At 42.6% G+C, this 21,156-nt stretch overlaps 1 protein-coding gene across 3 annotated transcripts in view; it reads right to left on the bottom strand.

Moving 5' to 3' along the window:
* Window positions 1–21,156, bottom strand: part of KIF6 (kinesin family member 6) — a 518,996-nt gene that overhangs the window by 342,649 nt on the left and 155,191 nt on the right. For all 3 annotated transcript variants that reach the window (XM_019527228.1, XM_019527227.1, XM_019527229.1), the window contains exon 6: window positions 16,903–17,032. In XM_019527228.1, the coding sequence (XP_019382773.1) occupies window positions 16,903–17,032 (130 nt within the window). The remainder of the gene's footprint in view (window positions 1–16,902; window positions 17,033–21,156) is intronic.

Genomic DNA, 21,156 nt, shown 5'->3' with positions numbered 1-21,156 from the left:
CAGGCGGGGGCAGTCAGGGGGCTCATGCAGAGTTCTCCATGCAGTGGGGGGGTAGTGGGGATCGCCTCCCTCCTGGCAGCACCTGGCGAGTGGGGGCTTTTTTTTAAAGGGCCAGGAGCTAGGGCAGGTGGGGCACCCATGGGGGGTCTGGTGGAGCAGGAAGGGGGGCTTGGAGGAGCAGGCAGGGGATGGGGCCTGGAGGAGGTCCCCCCATGGTCCTCTCCCCCCTCCTCCATACCCCTACTTACAGGCACTGAGTCTAGCTCCAGCACCCTGCTGCAGCAGGTGGGGACTGTCTGAAACACCAAAGCTCTCTGAATCTTTTCCAAAGATTTGGACCATTTCGAATCGATTCAGACCTTTTAATTGGTCCCAATTTGATTCGGATTTGGAGATTCCGCCACTGAATTGGGCCCAGTCTCCTCTGAATCAAATCAGCACCCGAAGCTTTGCACAGCCCTACTGGGGAGTCTATAAACTCACTAGGGGGGACCAGAAGGGTTTGGGAGACACCTTGTTTCCCCTTGCTCCCCCTGGCATAACAAGGAACAACGGCCATAAGTTGTCGGAGAGTAGGTTTAGATTAGACATCCGTAAGAACTACTTCACTGTCAGGGAGGCTAGGATCTGGAACCAACTTTCAAGGGAAGTGGTGCTGGCTCCTACACTGGGGGCCCTTTGACAAGAGGCTTGATGCCTACCTGGCTGGAGTCATTTGAGCTCAGTTTTTCTCCTGCCCAGGCAGGGGGTTGGACTTGAAGATCTACAAGGTCCCTTCTGACCCTACTTCTTTGATTCTATGATTCTGTGAGTCATCCGACCTTCGGAGCAGGGCTTAGAGAGTATGTAAGCCCAGGGCTTCAGCTAGGGCAGGCAGTCTGGCCCTGCAAGCCACAGGTGGAAGAGGTCTTTAGCAAGCTAGCTGGAGCTAAGCTAATGTGTGGGATCCTGCTATGCCTGGAAACAGCTGAGGACTTGTAGCCATTTAGACCCAGGATGAGTTGGGGTTTTGTTATACAGCTGGTGTGCTAAGAGTCTTAGTTATGGCTGAAGTGCTTATGTTTTTCGTTTTAACCAGAGGTCTGAGTTGGTACTATTAGGGGTTGTACAGAGGTCCCAGTGGTGCCCGAGGGGCATCTGACTATTTTGAGCCTAGCCAGGGGTCAGATTCAAGGCGTAAGCAGGTGACAGCTGGTGAGGGTTGGAGCCTAAGCTAGCTGAGGCTATAGCTTGAGAGGGCAAAAACAAGGGCCAGGCAGCCCAGTGCCCATAGCAGGTACTGCATAAGACACCAGGGGGCATCATGGCCACCCCTGGGGCTTGGTCCTATTACAGGTGGATACACATAAGTGCAGACTGACACATAACTACCTGATTTGTAGATACAATCAGGTAGTTAAGTATCATAATGCTTTCATTTGAGCTTGCACCTAAAGCCACCCATGGGTATTTATGGGTATGAAAAAGGGAGGACAAACCACCTATTAATTCTATTCTCTAAACCAGGGGTGTGCCCCATTCTGTCCCTGCAAGCCATGTGCAGTGCAAGCCCCGGACCGGGGAGAGCACATGCTGCATATGCCATGTGGGGCTGAACCGGGCGCATACACTGCACATGGCACTGAGAGCCCATCCAGGGTGTGAGCTGCATGTGGTGTTCTGCTGGACCAGCTCTGAGCAATGGCTCCGGGTCAGTCTAGAGCAGACCCATAGACTGGCCCCCTATACTGGATCCAGAAGATCCAGGACTAGTTTATCCATGCTTTTATAAATTCAAGGCTTAACTACTACAGTGTTCTTCTCTGTGTGGGGCTACCCTCAATGACCATCTGGAAGCTGCAGCTGGTGCAGAATGCAGAACACCACTTTCTGACAGGGGTGGGTCACCATGAGCACATAACTCCAGTGCTCCCTGCACTGGCTTCCTTTAGCTTTCTGGGCACAATTCCAGGGCCTGGTTATGACCCGTAAGGCCCTAGATGGTCTGGGCCCTGTGGATGTAAGAGACTTGCAACTGTCCTGAGGTTCCAGTGACAGCCGTAACATCCACTGGTAGCCCCTTGGCTCCTTTCCTGCTCTGGGTTTGGGTACCCTCCCTTCACTCTCTCCTGCCATGCCTTGGTGTTCTTAGTCAAGTTTGGAAAGGAAGGCTGCCCAAGGATCTAAGAGTGAGACTTACTCTGACCTCCTGCTTGTGGATCCCCCTTGGATCTGGCTGGACTCAATATAGGCCTCGCATGGTGTTGGCCCTTCTGGTCTGTATGTACCCCCAGGGCACCTGTTGCCTTATGAGCTATTCACAGCCTCCAACCTCCCCTACAGCCATGTCCATGCCTCAGGTGTTATCCATGGCTTCAGTGGGCATTGGGCCTCAATCCAACAGCAGGCCACTTCAGAACTTGACACACATGTTGGGGTCCTCAGCCTTCTCGGCCTCTGCCCCTTTCCTCTGGCTGGTTCCCTTAGCTTAAGCCCACTGTGCCTGACATGGCTTCTGGGTTCCAGTCTGAGTCTCACCCTCTTGAGCTTTCGGCCCCTGGCCCTGGTTCTTGCCCCTACTGGACTATAGCACCTTGCATCCTGCCCCTGACAAGCTTAAGCCTTGTGCCTTCCTGGCACCCTCGACCTCCAAACCTCCCCTACAGTGCCAAATCCACTCCACTGGCTAAAATTAAAACCAAAACCATAAGCATCCTGGCCATAATAAACCTCTTAGCCCACTGGCTGTATACTAACCCCTACTTATCTGTGCCTTAGTCCCCTGCCAGCCTTCAGCCCTTATGTAACATCACTGGCCTGGAAGAATTTCAATCAGTCACTGAGCCACTGCCATCTCTCTCTGCAGTGGCCTCTATCTGTCTTTCTCCGGTGGCCTCCAGAGCTAGACTGCCCACCCTGTCTCAGCCCTGGGCTTATATCTCCCAGGCCCTGCCATTTTCTGGTCAGGTGACCTTCCCAACAGGTGCTTTCTGATTAGGCTTGCTGGCTTCACCTGCTTACTGCTGCAACCTAGCTACCTAGTTGCTATAGGAGTGTCTTCCCTTCCCTTCCAGACGGTACTCTGCTGGACTACTGAAAAATAACAAGCTCTGCAATATGCCCTTCTGGCGTCTAGTTTTCCCCCTGGCTGACTATTTTCCTTGTAATTAGCTCCTACTACTTTTTCCTCCTCAAGTAACAGGAGCCTTCTGGCTCTCTATTACAGGGCTGCCTTTTCCCTCATGTTCCATTGTGATGTTTAAGGTTAGCCTGCAGCAACTTCCCATAAGTACCATCTACATGCCAAGTTTGTTTGGCAAAAGCACATGGGAGGTTGTTCTCAATAGTTGCTCTTCAGTAGTGGAAATCCCTTCCTTTTATGAACTGTTGGAGCTTAAGCCTGCTCATCTTCCACAGGTGCTGTAAGACCCTTATGTTTGGATAGGACTTCAGGAGGCAAGGTTATATTTTGGGGCATTCATTGTCCAGGGAGTTTATTCTACTACATATTCTTTTATTTTAATATTCTTTTTCTGTCTTTATAATGTATCTGTTTTCAATTGTAAGCCACACTGAGCCTCTTTTTGGAAGAGTGGCATATAAATGTAATAAATGAATAAATGTATTATTATTTAACTGGGAAAGCTATCATGCTAATATTTACAGTTCTAGAAGAGCAGTTTTCCTGGATTGCAGCTCTTCAACAGGATTTAATCTCCACTTCCATCACAAGTGTGATGACAGTGCAACAGGCACACGTGAAGTAGCTTTAAACTCCATTTAACTACAGTACTGGTAGTAATCTAGCCACAGGAGCATGAATCTCAGTGTAGGCTGCAAAACCGAAAAAGAAGGGTAATTTAAGCCCACACTGGATGCATCTATACGTGTGCTTAACTGGGCAGTAGATTAATTTGCTGCAGTGTAAAGCATCACAATCTACACATATGATGCTATTAGACCGCAGCAAACTAATTTTAATTGCTGTAAGATGGTACTGTTGGGGACAGTCCTATTTTACAGCAGCTAAAATAACTGCACCTAAATGCACATGTAAACACTGACCCAGTGTAAACTGCACCTGGTCAGCCCAGCTACCGGGGGGGGGCAGACCCCTGCCTGCTGCCTAGCCACATGGTTCCACTCTTTGGGCACTCTTGTGACCCAGCCAGTTCCTCCACTGCCTGGCACTGCAACCTGGAGCCCAGGGCTGAACCCCACCCCAACCCCTTTCCCCTCCCCCCCCACCAGAGCTTGCTGCTAGCCCAGGGCTGCTGTGCCCTGGCTCAAGCTGCTGCAGTTTGGAGCACACGTAGATGCTGCGCCCAGAGGCCATTAACTCCAGCGTGAACCGCACCAGAGCTAATCACACTGCACTAACTGAATGTATAGTTGCACCCACTGAGATATATGTTGCTACCCGTATCCTAGCCAGCTAATTTTAAGATAGATAGCGTGTTCCTATACTATACTGCCAGGTATTGGTGTAACTGCAATGTAGTCATTAGTAAAGTTTCATTTGCAGCCTGTCACTCCACTGTTTTCACATTTTACTTTCAATAGCATTTATTGCATTGAAGGTAACAAAATTACGAGAGGGCTTAATTTCAGGAGAATAATTCCAGAGGTTAAGCTGAGGGCAGCTTTTGGTCTGTAGTTTTTATTGCTTTCTGCTGATGCACAAGACACAAAGTCTGACATGTCTTAAGAAGAAGCTGTAGGGCTGGAAGTCAGAACTCCCCCTGCTTTGCTTCCCTCCATGCTCTGCAAATCTCTTTATATGCAAACGGTACGAATCTGTTCTGGAAGTCATTGATACAATAAATGTGGAATCCAAAAACTACTTTTACAAAGTCACTTTTCTGAATACAATAACAGTTTAACCTCTGCCTTTTCTTTATAATGTGATCTCTCTACTTTGTAGTTCATATATATATACATATATATATATATATATATATATATTCAGGTAATGTTTCCCTCCCATTCAGAAACCTCCAATAGAGCTTTTGTCAGAAGTGTAAGCTAATACAAATTTAAACTGTTATATGGGATGTGATTATGGAACGTTAATTGTAACCATAAACCCCATCCTCCCTTCCATTTTCCTATTTATACCACACAAGTAGATACAGAGCACAAAACAAAAGAAACTAAATCATACTTGTCAACATCTCTAGCCAAACAATAAGGCCACTGTTCTTATTTTTCTTTTGCATATGAAACTTCACTGGGTATTTACCATGCAGCTGTTCAGATAACTTGGAAATAATAATAATAATGTTACAAAAAATCTTTTGAAGAGGGTCTCAGAGGCTGCTACAAGGGTTCTGTTGGTGGCTTTCAGAATTTGTCTTGGTCTTGTTAGCAGCACTCTATCCATATGTATATGAAGTCATTCTCTCAGATTAATTTAATGTGAAGGAGGAAAAATAGAAGGGGGGAGTGGTTTGACTCTCAGCAGATGGTTGCCATTGTAAAAGCTATATATAGAGAACCAGATGAGCTGTAGTGATTTACAAAGAAATAATTCCTTCCAGGAATTCTGTGACATCATAAACCACAAAGCAGAGCTCAAGTCCTTTATGATGTGACATGAACAATACAAAGGAATTAATTCTAGGTCAACTGCTGCTGCCCACTTGTGGTATTGCAAAGCAGGTTTCCAAAAGTATTTACATTTTACAGGAACATTTTTATTAAACTATCAACCTCTCTTCTGATGTTGCAAAAATAGATAAAAGATTAATTTGGGGGGTATATTTGTCATCTTCCTAATGTGGTGTTATGACCTTGACTTCTTTTGCTAAAACCTGTTTAGAATTTTTGTGACTGTGGCCAACAAGTGCATATAGCCATTACTGTTTCAACAAGTACCATCTATAGAAATGTTATTGACAGAAATAAAAGAATTAGGAAGAACAGACTGATATATTGCCTGTATTCAATAAATAATAGAACTATTTTAGAAATGATAGGGTTATCTTTGTGAAAAGATAAACAAATTATTTATTTAACAACGATATTTTTATGGATCTATACTGAAGGGTTTTCTAGTTCTGAAAAATTATTTCCTCCTTCAGAAAATGAAACCAGGCATAACTCCTACAAATCTACCAGGGGTTATTAAAGTTCTATGCAACTTAATTTATAAAACTGTCGTCTCCTCCACCCAAGGTAATCATTTGTTGCCCATACCAATTTCCATGTGGTACACCTCAAATGACAAGAAATATTGATCAAACATAGTTAATAAATAAACATTTGTATTTTGTTGAAAAACTTTAAAAAAGAATTACATTTAAAATCTGATTAAAATGTGACATTCCCCCTAATATAAATCCCCCCAAAACTCATGCTTTTGTGTTATTATTAAGATGCACCTAACAGCACATATGTTGCATATGTACTATTACAATGACATGATAATAATCTTTCTTACTTTATAGTAACCTTTACTTTTCAAGATGTGTTGTCCATTTATATTTTGTTCTTGGTTTATATCTGCCTCACCTACTTCAGATCAGGATCTTTTGGTTAACATTGTCTATGAAGATACACACAGACCTTGAGAGTCCTCATGAACTGTACTGATGGCACAAAAGTCAGGGTACCCCAAAACTCCACTCATGTCCTTTGCTATTCCAATACCCAGGTATTAAAAGACCATATAACTGGGAAGAACAGCAAGTTCTGGAATATATATGGATGACATCTCAAACAATCAGTTAAAATTAGGTGAATATTTTTTTCCTTCAAAGTCCATATATGACACTCCTAGGTGACTCACAAATAATTTACCTGATATATACAAACAGGTACTCAGTATCTAAATAAAGATTGCAATACTGTACTTCTTTTCCAAAAGAATCAAAAAGAATTGAATGCTGTTATGAAATAAAAAGGTCTGACAAAGGTATGGACTGAACCCTATATAGCTCCATGTTTCCAGGTTGGCTATGTTTCTCAAGGAAGAAGCAGAAACTGCCAGAACCCCAGTGAAATTGATTCTAATCTGTAGGATTTGTACAATCCTTGATGAATCTAAACACTTATTTTGTAAGCCTCTGAGTCAAAATAGCTCTAATCTATCTACTAACTGAACAGAAAGTCTCCAGAATATTTTAAATGGTTTCACCCTATATTAATAAAATGATAATGCTCTAAGAATATTCAGTATATAATCTATACCCTGCTTGGTCAGAACGTGGTTTCAGGAAGAAAACTGGTAAGTGGTTCATTTGTTCAAAAGACAAACAGTGACTGCCTGAGGCAGAAATTTAGAATGGGGTCTTTCAGTAACCTTATCTCTATGGAATATCATATATGGATGGCCTGCCATAAAAGCTTGGCTTTCTTCCAGGTCGTTGGGCTGATGTAACTGCTACTAAAATGCTGTTTTCATAAAAACACTGTAACAGGGAACAAGTTGAAAAGGGAGTCTTCTTAAAAAACTGTTAAAACCTCATGGAGATCCCAGGGAGAAGAAGGTTCCCTAATTACGGGGGAAAATGCATGTCAGTCTTTTAGAAATCTAGCTATTGTCAGATGGAAGAAAGCAAGCTGTATTGTTCTGGCAAGGAGGATGACATGCTGATGTGGCTTCCAAATGCACCAAAACAGAGCTAATACAGTAAGTAGTTCAAAATAGCTAGGATCTGGGATTTAGTAGGTGATAAATACTCCTGTTCATCCCAAATCACAAATCTCTGTCACTTGGTAGCCTATATTGTATTGTATATTGGAAGAATCTTTTTTTACTTTAAATCAGAATATTATGGACATTAAAAGACCATGATCTCTCTATATTTGTAAACCAATCAGTAACTAGACTGTGTGGTGAAGGAAGGCTGCATGACACATGCTCCCACTGTTTCTATAACTCAGAGGTCTGCTGTTATTTGGTTCCAAGACTCCTGAAAAAAAAGAAAGGCAACTCTGAAATGGAGTAAAGACCTCTTGTACAATGACCCTCAACCATTCAATCAAAATAATTGTTTTAAAGGTAGTTACAAATGAAAAATGGAAGATGGAAAAGGCTGTTTTTCCTTGGAGGTTTTGAGGTTCTTTGGCAGATAAAGGCACTCAGTGAAAATCTGTTTGATATGAGTGCTTTCATCTGGGAGTTGGTGTGTACACTCCATGCAAACAACACATGGCCTGGAAATCTTTCAGTGAATGAAATGCTTTTCCAGTCTTCTCTCTAAAGACATCTGAGCCCTCAAAGGAAGGTCTTCCACTGTCATCTCCATTTTCTTCAGGATGACAAAAGTTTGGTGCCAGAAAGCCTTAGTCATAATCACAGAAGTTTCCATGGATGGAGACACTGTCAGGAGCGCCTACAATTACCTAGAAGAATGTTTTTGCTATCAGTTGCCCACAAAAAGACCAATAAATACACACATTTCCTTTCTTTTCTTTTTGCAGCAGTTTATCAATAAAGCCTGAAAATTTATGTTAGGTTAGAAAACCAAACTTGCTAGTAAATCCTGGCAATCGGCAATTCGAAGATAGGTTTTTCTACTGAATAAACTGAGATGCTCTGCCTCTTTGGCAAGTTATTTTTGGCTCTTGTTGTCCATTCCTTTCATTACCTTCTGCAACTACTAGGAAGTCAGGCACTGTGCAAGTGTACATACAGCCACTTTTGGTGAAGAATACCTAATACCACTTGGCCATGTCTACAAAAGAAGCTGACTGTGCAGTTGTTACTGCTCAGTAGAGTGGCAGAATGGCTTTCTCATGATGGTGACTGTGCAGTAGCCCAAAAGTACTGGGCAGTGGCATCACAACATGCTTCCTGCCCAATGGCACTACTGTGCAGTCAGACTACTGTGCAGTCAGCATCTTGTGTGGACACGGTGCTTGTCCAGCTTCCTAGAGATGTGCCATAGCTGTTAAAGTCTACCAGTTAAGTTGTGATGGCTCTGAAAAGCTCTTATTTATAGGAAATGTCAGCCAGCTGTGACTATAAATATGAAGTGTCTAAGAACCTGTGGAAGATCTGAACCACCTTCAACAAGTTATACATTTAAGCAAGTACTGAAAGCACTTGCAAAATAGTTTCTGGTTGAGATGGTGTAGATCAAATCACTGTCTCACCCAAAGCAAATTACAATATCGAGGCTAGTGTGGTCTGTTTTGTGTGAAGCTGATCCCTGTTACATTTCTTCAGGTTTTGCAGATTAACGATGTGCAATATAAGACATCCAAGCCCTCAGGGTAGATGTCAGATGCAGACAGAGGTTCTCATCCTGGAGGGTGGTATAGATTTCTGTTGTGTGACATAAACCTTATGAATTCCAATTGGCCATGGCTACATGCTGTGTGGAAGGAGGTCTAGAAGTCTAGGGGTGACAGTACCAGAACATACTCATATTTCTATTTTCCTAAATGACTGGGATTTTAAAATGTCGTTGACTTCCATTCTGACTTGTGTCATCCAAGTGAAGAGACACTTGGTCCATGTCCGCACAGGTAGGCACACTAGGTATTTGTACACATTTGCACTGCAGTGCCAGGAGCTTTTAAGTGTCCGGCACTGCGGCACATACATTTGTATAAATGGCAAAATATGTGTCAGCTCTGAGAAAACGGTGGCAGCACGCTTTTGAACTAAAACACATTGAAGGTGATTTAGTTCAGAAGTGCACCGCCACCATTTTCTCAGTGGTGATGAGCATTTCGCTGTTTATACAAATGTATGCGATGCAGCGCCAGGCGCGACAGCTCATGTTAGAATTTCTGACAAATGAATGTATATAAATGCCCATGAAGTCTACCACCATGGCCCCTCAGAGCTCTGGTGAAATCTATGAAACCTTTTTAAAGTAGGAATACTGAGGGGAGTTCAACCTCTTCTTGCTCAAAACTCCAGAAAAGGATTTGCCTCAGCTCTTCCCAGGTGGAGGAGGTCTGGGATGTAGGTCTACCTTGCCTACCTTTTCCTGGATGGGAGTGCATAATGGGATGAAAAGGAAGGTGAGTGTCATCTGTTTTCTGAGTGCTGTTGGAAAAAGGACTTATACTTATTGGGATACACTCATTTCCCACCCAAATGGCAAGTAGCTGCTCAGACAATTAAAGCAAAGGTAGATAAGAAAGACAACTACTAAAAGGGACAAATATATTTTAATTATACAAATCTTAACATTAATATATATTAATGTGTTTACAATGAAGATTTGCAAAGTGCATCCAGATGCAAAAATTGCAGGCTTCCATTTCACAGCTATGGGCAGGAAAAAGGAACTGAAAGATAGTTGGGGTTGTCCTATCTTATCTCTCCATGGGTTTTAAGAACATATGGAGTATAGGCACAGCCACAATGGACATTGCTCTGGCTCTAACGTTATGATCTTAACTGGAAGCTAATCTTCAACTTGAAGTTACAGATCAAAAGGTTTCTTTTCAGGTATTTGATCTAAAAATATCAGGAGGCAACCAAAGTACTTCTGAAATGTTCCTGACTTTTAAAAGCAATCCCTAAAATTGCTTTTATATTCATACTTAATGGAAGAGTGCCCTTATTAAAAAAAAACAAAAAAAACCCTAAAATTTAACAGGAGGACTATAATGTGAAATGTTGCTAACATAATTATTATTCCACTAGGACAGTATCATTCATCTTTCCATTTATATAGTTTCTTTTATCCATACAAATCCCAAAGCACTTTAATGACTGTTAAATGCAGTGTTTGGGACAGTGATTGTTTTATTGCTTGTTGAAATTAACTCACCTGTTTTGAAAAGTTTGATGACACTCTGCCAGCAATACTATACCAGAAAACTGGAAGTGGAAATGAGTAACAACTGACATAAAGTAGAATTTTGAGAGGCAGAAAGTCATACTACAGTTTAGAACGTGGTCAGAACAGGGGTAAACATGCCAGCAAGTGCCATTTAGTTTTAAATGACCACAGATTGTAAAGTCCAGGAGGGGGAACTCCTCATTCTGCAGTTGCTCTTGAAGAGAAAAGCAGAATAAAAATAATTGCCAAGGAAATTAACTACAAAAGGAAAAACAACTAGTTTAGGGGGTCACAAGAAGGTTCTCACAGCTATCTTTAAATGTTTAAATGCTTTATTCTCGATTGAAAACACATTTTTAAATATTGCCAAAACCCTGCTGTTTGCCACATGTATGCTCCAAACATTTTAAGTGATGGAACAATACTGGGTATGTACTGTCTTCCAAATTCAAACAATAGGGACCTAGAGTCAAAACCATATACTAAAACATTTCTTTCCTCATTAAACTGGACTAACTTTTCACTGGGGGGGGGAGAACCCCACTAAACAAATGCTGGATTTGTTACCATAGTTCCCTGACATGTTGATTTAACTTAACAAAATAAGATTTGAGATTTCTGAAATCCATTCAATATTCTTTGGGAGTTACTGGTTTTATCTTTGTCTTTTAAGTTAACAGAACCACAGATCAAGCAAAGAACTATATAGATTGGAAGTGTTTACCTTTTCAGACTCACAGCTGAATACCCTAACCACCACATTGCAGAATAAGGTTCCTTTTGCTTTTTCTTTCTGAGTCTGTGACCCTTGCATTTTTGGAGGCACCATGGGTTTGCTTCAACAGGAGGGGGAGAGAGTACCCCCAAGACAGATTATTTTATAATTTGGTAGCTAGGGTCTCCTGGGAAATGGGAGATGTGCTTTTCTTAATCAGGGAGAAATGGGCCCTAGGACTCTGGCCTCTCATTTCCTCGGTGAGTACATTATCAAGTTAATGTGCAAAAGGTGGGCATCATCACTACATTTTAAACAGAGTGAGCCTTTTTCAGTTAGGTGCTATTCTCAGAAGTGGATTTGCGGCTCTGGATTCCACATTGATAGAGGTACCAATTGTAACCTGACTCAAGCACTGAAACTGCAAAGAGAAGCAGGAGTTCAGACACAATGGGTGCATCTATACAAGATGCTACATCACCGTAGCAATGAGCTACAGCAACATAACTCATTGCTATGGTGATGCAGCATCAGTGGGTACAAACCATGACGTTGACACTACTGCACAGTAACAATGAGCTACTGAGCAGTAGCTCATTGTTACTGCTCAGTAGGGTCGGAAACAACCCATGCTTTTACTGCACAGTCATTTAGTAGTTGCTCCTAGGCAGTTTCTGCCCTTAAAAGAAAAGGCACACCTGGGTGCCCTGCGACACCTTGAATAATGATTCTGGGGCCAGGTGCCTAATTTTTATATGTCCCACCAACCACACTGGAGGTGCCTGTTGCACCTCTCTGGGTTTTACATTTAATCTCGATATGTCAGTTACTTATCTGTAAAATAGGAATAGGCATATTTTTTCCCATATGCTTTTACTGGCTTCTATGCAGGTTGCAAGTATCTCTTACTATGTTTTTATATAATGCCTAGTAAAACTGGACCCTAGTCTTCTGTGAAGCAACTGCTAATTATTCAATGACAAACTTCTGTATCATTCCCAAATTTGGGATTTACTAGCATTTTGAAGTCTCTGTCAGGGCCAAATTAACCCATTAGTGGGCCCTAGGCCAACAAAGTTGTGGACCCTGGGCCAGTCAAGACCCCCCTCCCCACCCTGGCACTGCCGCCTGTGGGAAGCAGGGCTTGAAGCCACTGCTAGGAAGCAGCCGCTGCAGCAGTGAGGCCAGCGGAGGGAAAGGGAAGGAAAGGGAAGGGAAGCAGACGGGCCCATCTGCACCACCAATGTGGATGGAAAAACTGGGTCTCCCACAGCTTACGGCCCTACGCATGTGCCTAGTTTGTCTATGTGTTAATCTGGCCCTGGTCCCTGTACCAAGTGCCACAGACACCTGAAAGTCCAAATGACAATGAAACAGTAACACGCTGTTAGCTAATTAAAAACTGTAGCACGCAAGAGAGAACAACACCCAGTAATGCAAGTGAGGTATATTTGTCATCACTGAAAAATAGAATACAAGATAGTTCCACATTTAAAATGCTTCATTACACTTTCTTCTCTTAGTTCCACTAGGAAGGGGAGAAATCTTTCTCAACTCTCAGCCTTATCTTTTTTCTCATTTTATTTTTCAACAGGATCTCTGATCACAACATCTACACTTACTGCTTCTATAGGCTTTATTTCTTCCACCCATTTAATTGATTTCTGTCCAATGTGAATTACTCTCATTATAATTAACCTTCACCAGAGTTCTACCTTCTGTAACTTGTTCAAAGCATCTGCACCTTTACTCAGCTTGGTGTCAAGTGTAAATTTGCTAACCGTGCACCCAATCCCAAACTCCAAATCATAAGGAAGATATGAAACAGTAATGAACCCAGGGCAAACCCATGGTAAACCAGACTTGATAACTCCTTCCAATTAAATATTAAAGCACTGATGACTACACTTTGAGCATAATGATCCAACCTGTTATGGATCCACCTTACAGTACTTCATCTAAAAATTTCAGTGACTTCTCATTTTCACTCATCGTACTATTTATTGTTGAACTTCAGTGCTCTGTATATGTTTTTTCTTTAGGTAACATCTTCCACTATTTTGTTTTCCTCTATTCCCCTTATACCAATCACCAACCTAATAATAATCAATCACCCACATTATCTCATTCTCTAACTGTTTTGCTCCAGTCTCATCAAAATTGAACTCAAATTTTCCTCCCAATCCTGAAATAATGTTAATTCTTCCTCCTTAACATCAGCATAACACTCTCTTTTCTGATTATTCCCACTACTAACAACCTTAATCATGGCTCAGTTACCTCTTTGAGTAGAGAGAGGTAGTCAGGAGTGTGTGCCTGAATTCAGGTAGAAGGCAAGGCACCTTACAGACTAACCAATTCAGAAATGCATAAGCTTATGTAAGCAGCAGCCTACTTCATTATCTGCTATGAATGGACTTGCATCTGATGAAGTGGGCTGTTGCCTACAAAAGTTATGGCATTTCTGAACAACTTAGTCTTTAAGGTGCCCTGCTTTCAATTGCCTCTTGCCTCAATTTCTGTAAACGACTTCCAGCCTCTTAAAATACAAATACTAAAGTCAACTTCCTCTCCCACCACTAAAAAGAAGCCATTTTTCTCTTGAATTCCTTCACCTACTCAGGCATGTGTTCAGCAAATCAGGCTGAGCTGGGATCTGTGTCGGGGGTTGGTTTTATAATCTATTTTAATACTCTAGTTGCTTTTATAAGTTGTTTTGTTCTCTTGTTCATTCTCTTGTTTTATAAGTTATTTCAGTCTCTTCCTGTAAGCCACCCTGAGCCTTTGTTGAGAAAGGCAGCAGATAAATCTAATAAATTAATAAATAAATAAAAATAGCCAGTGCAAAATACAGATATTCAAAGAAGGTCCTCACATTTGAAAATGTTGTTCCCTTTATAGAGCCGTTCAAATGAAATTAGTACGTAAATTATAATTTCAATCAACAGAGAGTTTAGTCACAATACCATTTTTCCCAATGATTCCAAGATGTTCATCTTTTTCATTTAGATATGTCATCAAAAACACTAATTCAAACACAGTTTGTGCTATTAATGCAAAGAAAACATTGTCTAGAGGATGTTGTTACAGGTTTTGAAATTACTTTTAGTGTGCTACACTGACAAATATGTAGCTTTTCTTAATAACTTTTCCTGAAAATGTTGGCTACAGCTGGAGTACATGAAAATAAGCCATAAAGAGAAGCTGATTTTGTATACCAGATCATGGAACTATGTTTTGCAGATGTTTTCAGGTTACTATAGTAGCTGCTGAATTTGTCTCTGTAAATGTGAAGTTGGTAACCTAGTTTAAAAAAGTGATTACTATGTCATTTTTTCCCCAGTAAGCTACTTCCTTGTAGAAATCAATTTCTGACAGTCACGTTAAAAGCAAATCCATGTTTTCCTCGTATTCTGGATGATAAGATATCCAGAGATTCAGGGTTAAAATTACACATATATGTGTAATGGCCAAACCGTGATGTTTTACAAAAGCCAAAACATGTGTTTAAATAACCTAAAGCGTTTTGCTCTTAGGATGCAAAAATCAAGAAGCCTTATTTACCATCACCAGTTTAGATCCTTCTAACGCTTTGGAAATATTCTAACAAATTTGAGACAGAAGATATCCTCACTGTCATGGATGAAGGATGCTGGCTTCTTCAATACAGGTTTCCCTCGCTTTATGTGGTTCTGTATGTGTGAATTCAGTCTTATGTGATTACCCTTTTTATACCAAAAAATCATTATATGCAAGGTAAATTCACTCTTATGCAATCGGTGTTGTGGAAGCCCACAGTCAACTGCTTTGTGTGGAGCATTGTGGGAGTGATGCACACCAAATATTGTCTCCTGTGTGGATCTGTCCTCCTCACACGTTGTCTGCAACACATGTTTCTGTAGTTGCCATTCCCATTATGATAGTGCCCTGTACTTGTGTGTACCGTCTGCTATTGGTGAGTACCAAAATTGTCTTGTAAAAGTGGTAGAAATGGGTCTGGGGGTGAGGACAGCTGATGTCTTGGAACACATCCCTATTTGTTACATTGTAAAATGGGTTCCCGTTACGTGAATTCGAGTTATGCACCATTTTTCAGGAACACATGTACAGCATAAAGCAAGGGAAACCTGTAATCATATTTCTGATACAAATATTCCCATCTACATGAATGGGTGTGCATATGTAGTTAATGGAGACTCAGGGCTATATTTTATTTTTTCATGTATCTGAAAAATGTCTAAGTATGAAATGCCATCTGAGTATTTATCCCCTCATTAACTTATAGCTACCTTTTTGACATTTCAAGACATGCCTTCAAAAGAGACATCTTGAATAAATTACACACTCCTAATATATGAATAAACTTGTTGAGCAAGTTCTCAGGACTGAAAAGTAATCTTGTGATTCAGGGATTGACAATGCTCAAGTACTTTAGTATGCCTTTTATATCTACATAGTTTTTTCAATTACTGAGTGAAAAAAATGAAAGTATAACAAGCCCAGAAAAGCAATAATACAATTACAAATATATTATTATATAACTTTGAATTGTCAACTAAATCAACCTAATTTTAGCATATCTACTAATGTTCATTTTAAAATGTAGTAAACTAGTATTTGCTTTTTTTTCATGTAATAAAACCACATGAACATGTTCCTGAAGTAAAAAAGGACTGCTGGTTGCTGGTGAAGCCACTTCAAATGCAAGCCAGTATGTCTGGTAGAAGCTTTAACATTATTACATAAAAATAATGATTGGTTTGAACTTTTTAAGTGCATACATGTGGGATACACATAATAGCCAAAATCAATCTATGCATTTTTATTGGAAAAGACCACAATTGTTTTGTTCTAATTATTTTAATTGCAATGTAAAATTGTTATATCATAGAAAACTAGGTTCAACATAGAAAAAAATAAAGCTCACAAAATAAAAAAATATACAAATATGAACATGAAAACACACTTCCTGCATTATCACAGGGGATCTCTATTCACAGAGAACCTGCTTATTCATTTCAATCCCTTACAATGGCTAAGCAGTTGTTACATAAGAATGGCTAGGTACAGACATTGCACTTTTTCCAGTTTAGAAGGTTGGAAACTAATCTATACCCATAACAAAACAGAAATTCAGGACAAATAAAGCAGTTTCAAAATGGCAGATCCTGGTGTAAGATAGACCTGGCTCCATGTAATATCAGACTTAATCAAGCTAGGTTGGACTGATGCATCGAATGTCACTGTCAGGTCCAATCAAGAATCAAAGTAGGCTGCCATCTGCTGATATCCCAGTTGCCTATGAGGCCCCTGCAAGCCCTTCCCCTTAAAGAAACTTGTGTGGATGGACTGATTCCACTTCAGGCTTTTTGACTGTCTGTACTTAGCCGAAGTTTACAATCATTTTGTCTCTTATAAAGCCATATGAGATTTATAACAGTATTGGCCAAAGCTTACCTCTGCAATCATTCTGTTAGTGTCTCCCAAGAATAGAAGGTTTAGTGCTTCCTCTTCATTGGTTGCTTGCTGAAGAGACAGGTTTTTCAGATGAATGTTCTGATCTGGGTCTTCCATTATTGTCACTTTTCTGAAAGAGGCAAAAAGGGAATCAGATACCATCCATGCTGTGGGCAAATTAGGGTTTTTGTCCTAATATTTTCATTGAGTTATCATATGAACAGAACTGTCACAATAAAAGGAAAATTGAAGATGTGGGCTATCAAAGTACAAATAAGTGCTTTTTGAGTCTCTGGCCTCTCTTGACACCTCTTGTTTACTCCTAAAATGTGAATTTCCTTTAGCTTCTTCCTCTCAATCCTTAAAAAAATAAATGTTTTGTATTTATTGTCCCTATGTCTTTTAATTACTGCCTGCCTGTCCTTTCTGCTATCACTTTCAAAGCAACATCATCTATAACCACTAACTTGTGGTCATCTGTTTATTCTATTCCTCATCAAGATTAATTTATCTATGAGGGCCCCTCTACACGTGGAGGTAAAGGTGCAATGGGATCTGATGTACGATCCATACAATCACGCCTTCTGCCATGCCACATGTGAATGGTAGAAGGTATGATTATGAGATCATGAACCAGATCCCAACACACCCTATTGCCAGTGTAGGGGAAGTCTGATCCCGGGCTTCTCCTGCACTAACAAAAAACAAGCTCCCACAGCTAGAAGCCCCTCAGCTGGCAGGGCCATATGCTCCTGTGGCTAGGAGCTAGGTTTAGATGGGTGCTTGTAGGCTCACGGGTGCAGTTGAGAGCTCTTGTCAACTGACAGGGCACCCAGTTATGGCAGCCCATGGGACAGTTCTGTGGTTAGGAGTCCCATCAGTTGCAGGACTCTCAGCTGTGGCAGTGCACAGTGCACACTGGTGGCTGGGAGCTCTGTCAGTTGACAGGATCCCAGCCACAGGGGCATAGGCTACACATGCAAATTGAAGCTGGACAGAAACCAGCTATATAGTTATTACACATTTTCCAGACCTAACTTTTTGCCACCTTCTTAAGGCAGTATAGTTAATTTGCATGTGTAGCCAATCTAAATAAATTGCACAATTAACCAGGTAACTGCATAATATACATAACATGTAAAGGGGGCCTAAGAAAATGACCAACTAATAATGGCTAGACTGAAAAGAAATCAGGTGTAATCCAAGGATTCAGAAAAAGAACCCCACACACAAAACCAAAAACTGTATAAAAACAGCACAGATTTTAATTGAATACCTCTTCTTCAAATGCCATGTTTTTGTCATCTTAGACAGCTCTTATCTATCATTAAACAAGGAATCAATGCTTTACTATCATTCAAGTGACTATCAGAATGAAACAACATAACTGAGAGGCAATAATTCTTGTGGCTGATGTCTTGTATTGGACCAGCTGTATGGTTGGTATAGCCATAGGCAAACCTTCGGGTATCACAGTACCCTTTCTCAGGCCTCTTCCAGTCAAGCTTTCCAGGCAACAATATCACTGCAACAATACCATAATGTAATTGGTGATCTTAGATGAGATCTATGGCCAGTCCTTCTTAGATAAAATGCCACAACAAATAAAATAAAATTTTAAAAAAGCAATAGAAAAATAGCCAGATGGTGTGGACCTTACCTAAAATTATTAGGTGATCTCCTTGGAGACTCTTATTTGTTGGAGTTAAGAAAGAAGCTAGGATAGTGTTGTCCAAAATTCTCATCTGACAAGCAGATTAATTTAGGATCCATTCCAGGGGTGCTCAACCCCCAGCCAGGAGGCCAGATCCAGCTGCCAGTACCTTGTTATCTAGCTCATGTGAACTGTGGTCCTGTGTGCTAGATGTGGCATATAGGCCAATCCTGGCATGCGGGGCTGGGTGGAGTTAGCATGTACTCCTGCAGCCACGATCCCAGCATGCAGAACTGCCTGGAGGTGGTACATAGCCCTGGGGTTGGGCAGAGGAGGTGGTAAGGAGAAAAACAGAGATTTAAAGGAGAAAATCCAGGAAATGAGTTCCAGCCTGCAAGAGACTGGGGAGAGTAGGAGGAGGGTGATCAGGCAGGGGGCACCATGTATATATGTGTATGTACACATGCATGTGGCAGCCAGGCAGCATTGAAAGCGGCTCCCACAGCTCCCTCCAGGTTAGTCTGTGTGAGGAGGGGGAACTGAGGCCCCTATAGTTGTTGGTACTGGATTTATGACCCAGATACTTTGTTCCGGATGGACCCAAACCCTCAGACTGACCACGTCCTTTCCATTCGATAACAGGTGAATTTTACTGATACACAGTGACAGCAGATGAGAATAATGCAAACACTTCTGTATCTACTAGTACTAGGGTTCACAGAGTCAAGGTATGTCTGGCCAGTATGCGAGCTTCACTCTGAGGTTCTTTCTTGAATGTCAGCTGTCAGCAGCCTGGAGGTTAAAGGCCGAGGCCCACCTCTCCCCAGTGGGGTGGGTGAGATGGGGGGTGGTGTGCCTTCTGTACATGGTGACCTCAGGTTCCCCTCTCAGGGACCCTTTGCTGCTCTGAAATCCCTCCTTTTGTATTCTTTCTGCCCCTCTGATGACTCTTTGTTCCTGGGCATCGTTGATTCATTTCGATGTGGTTGTCCTACCGTCCCCATTCTGTCCAGTCCTGTCAGCATACTCCTTTGTTTCACAGAACCATCACATGCACACATCCTAATTTGGTCTGCTCCCCAAAAATAGAAATCCCAAGGGCTCTGCAACTGGACATTGTATTCTGGCCAACATGGCAGAGTCCCATATCTCATGTTATGGAACAGTGTAGTACATGTCTTCAATTTCCCAGCCTGTGTCTTCTTGCTGCTTGCCTGTGTCAGACACAGTGGGCCTTGAAGGAAACTTTGTCATAAACAAACTTTTAGAAATTAATTAATCCTTGCCATTCCCCTGAACCATTGTTCTAATGCACCCTCCCCCACGTGCTGTGCAGCTGCAAGCCGCATGCCAGAGCCTGGCAGGTCTGCCATAACGCTGTCCAGAACCTCCTGGTGAGGGCCATCCCGGCCGTGGTAGGGGAGATCTCCATGAACCGCACCGTCCCAGGCTGCAAGAGCCAGATGCGACCCGACATAGTCAAGCCAAGAAAGTCATGATTGTGGACGTCACCATCCCCGTCAAGAACCAGCGCCAAGCCTTCACCAACGCCCAGGCTTGCAAGGGGGAGAAGTACACCCCATTGGCCAACACCCTGAGGGGCCGCAGCTACGATGTGACGGTCGACGCGCTCATCGTGGGAACGCTCGGAGCCTGGGACCCCAGCAACGAGAGCATCCTGGGTGCCTGCCGTGTCTCCTGCCACTACGCCAAGCTGATGCACTGCCTCATGGTGTCTGACACCATCTGTTGGTCCTGCGACATCTACGTGGAACACATCACGGGCCACTGCCAGTACTCCGACCCCACCAGACGAGCCACTGCTGGACTGGACCCGGAGGGGACCGCCTGAATCGCCCCCCCCCGGCGCCAGACGGACCTTCACTTCACTCCGAGAGGATTCTTCGACCACGGATGACCCTGCTCCACCTGAAGAGGACCCCTGCAACGAGACTCTATACGGACTGAGGCACTTCCTCCAAACCACTTCCTCCGCCATTGTGGACCATTGTAACGGGTTTGTGTGTATCTATCTCCTTTCTCTCTCAGCATCACGAACCCCCTCCCTCCCCTTCCCCCCACCCCCGGGCTCAGTTGGCTAACACTGTATCTCCTGTAACCTAGTTGCATTCCCCTCACGCCCATCCCTCTACTGTTAGTCCCTCGCTCGGGCGATCTGTATTTCCCTATCAGCTTTGTCATCTTTTTTCTGGATTCCCAATCCTAAACATTTTCTACTTGACCTACAAGCCAATTCCCAAAAATAAACCTCTAAAAACCATTTTCTAGCCATCATGGTGAGGGAGGGAGGGAGGGACTTTGGCAAGGGCTGGGGCTAGGGGCACTGCCCAGCCAATGCAGTGCATGGGGCCTGAAGCTGGGGTGGGAATGTGTAGCTGCAGGGCCTGGGAAGGGAGTGGGACAGAGCCAGAAGGGGTGGTGGGGCTGGCTCCCCCATCACTGTGTGCAGCCCTGGGGGGGAGGAAGAGGGAGCATAAAACCCTCAGATTTGTGCACAGGGTGGGGGCAGATATGGGCTGCCCGCTGTGGACTCAAGGCTTCCCAACCTGCTGCCCTTCCTCTCAGGGTCTCTGCAGTCC

The sequence above is a fragment of the Gavialis gangeticus genome, unplaced genomic scaffold (genome assembly GCF_001723915.1).
Source record: "Gavialis gangeticus isolate Ggan-Ray unplaced genomic scaffold, GavGan_comp1, whole genome shotgun sequence".
Taxonomy (NCBI): Eukaryota; Metazoa; Chordata; order Crocodylia; family Gavialidae; genus Gavialis; species Gavialis gangeticus.
This window is presented reverse-complemented; position numbering and strand designations above follow the sequence as displayed.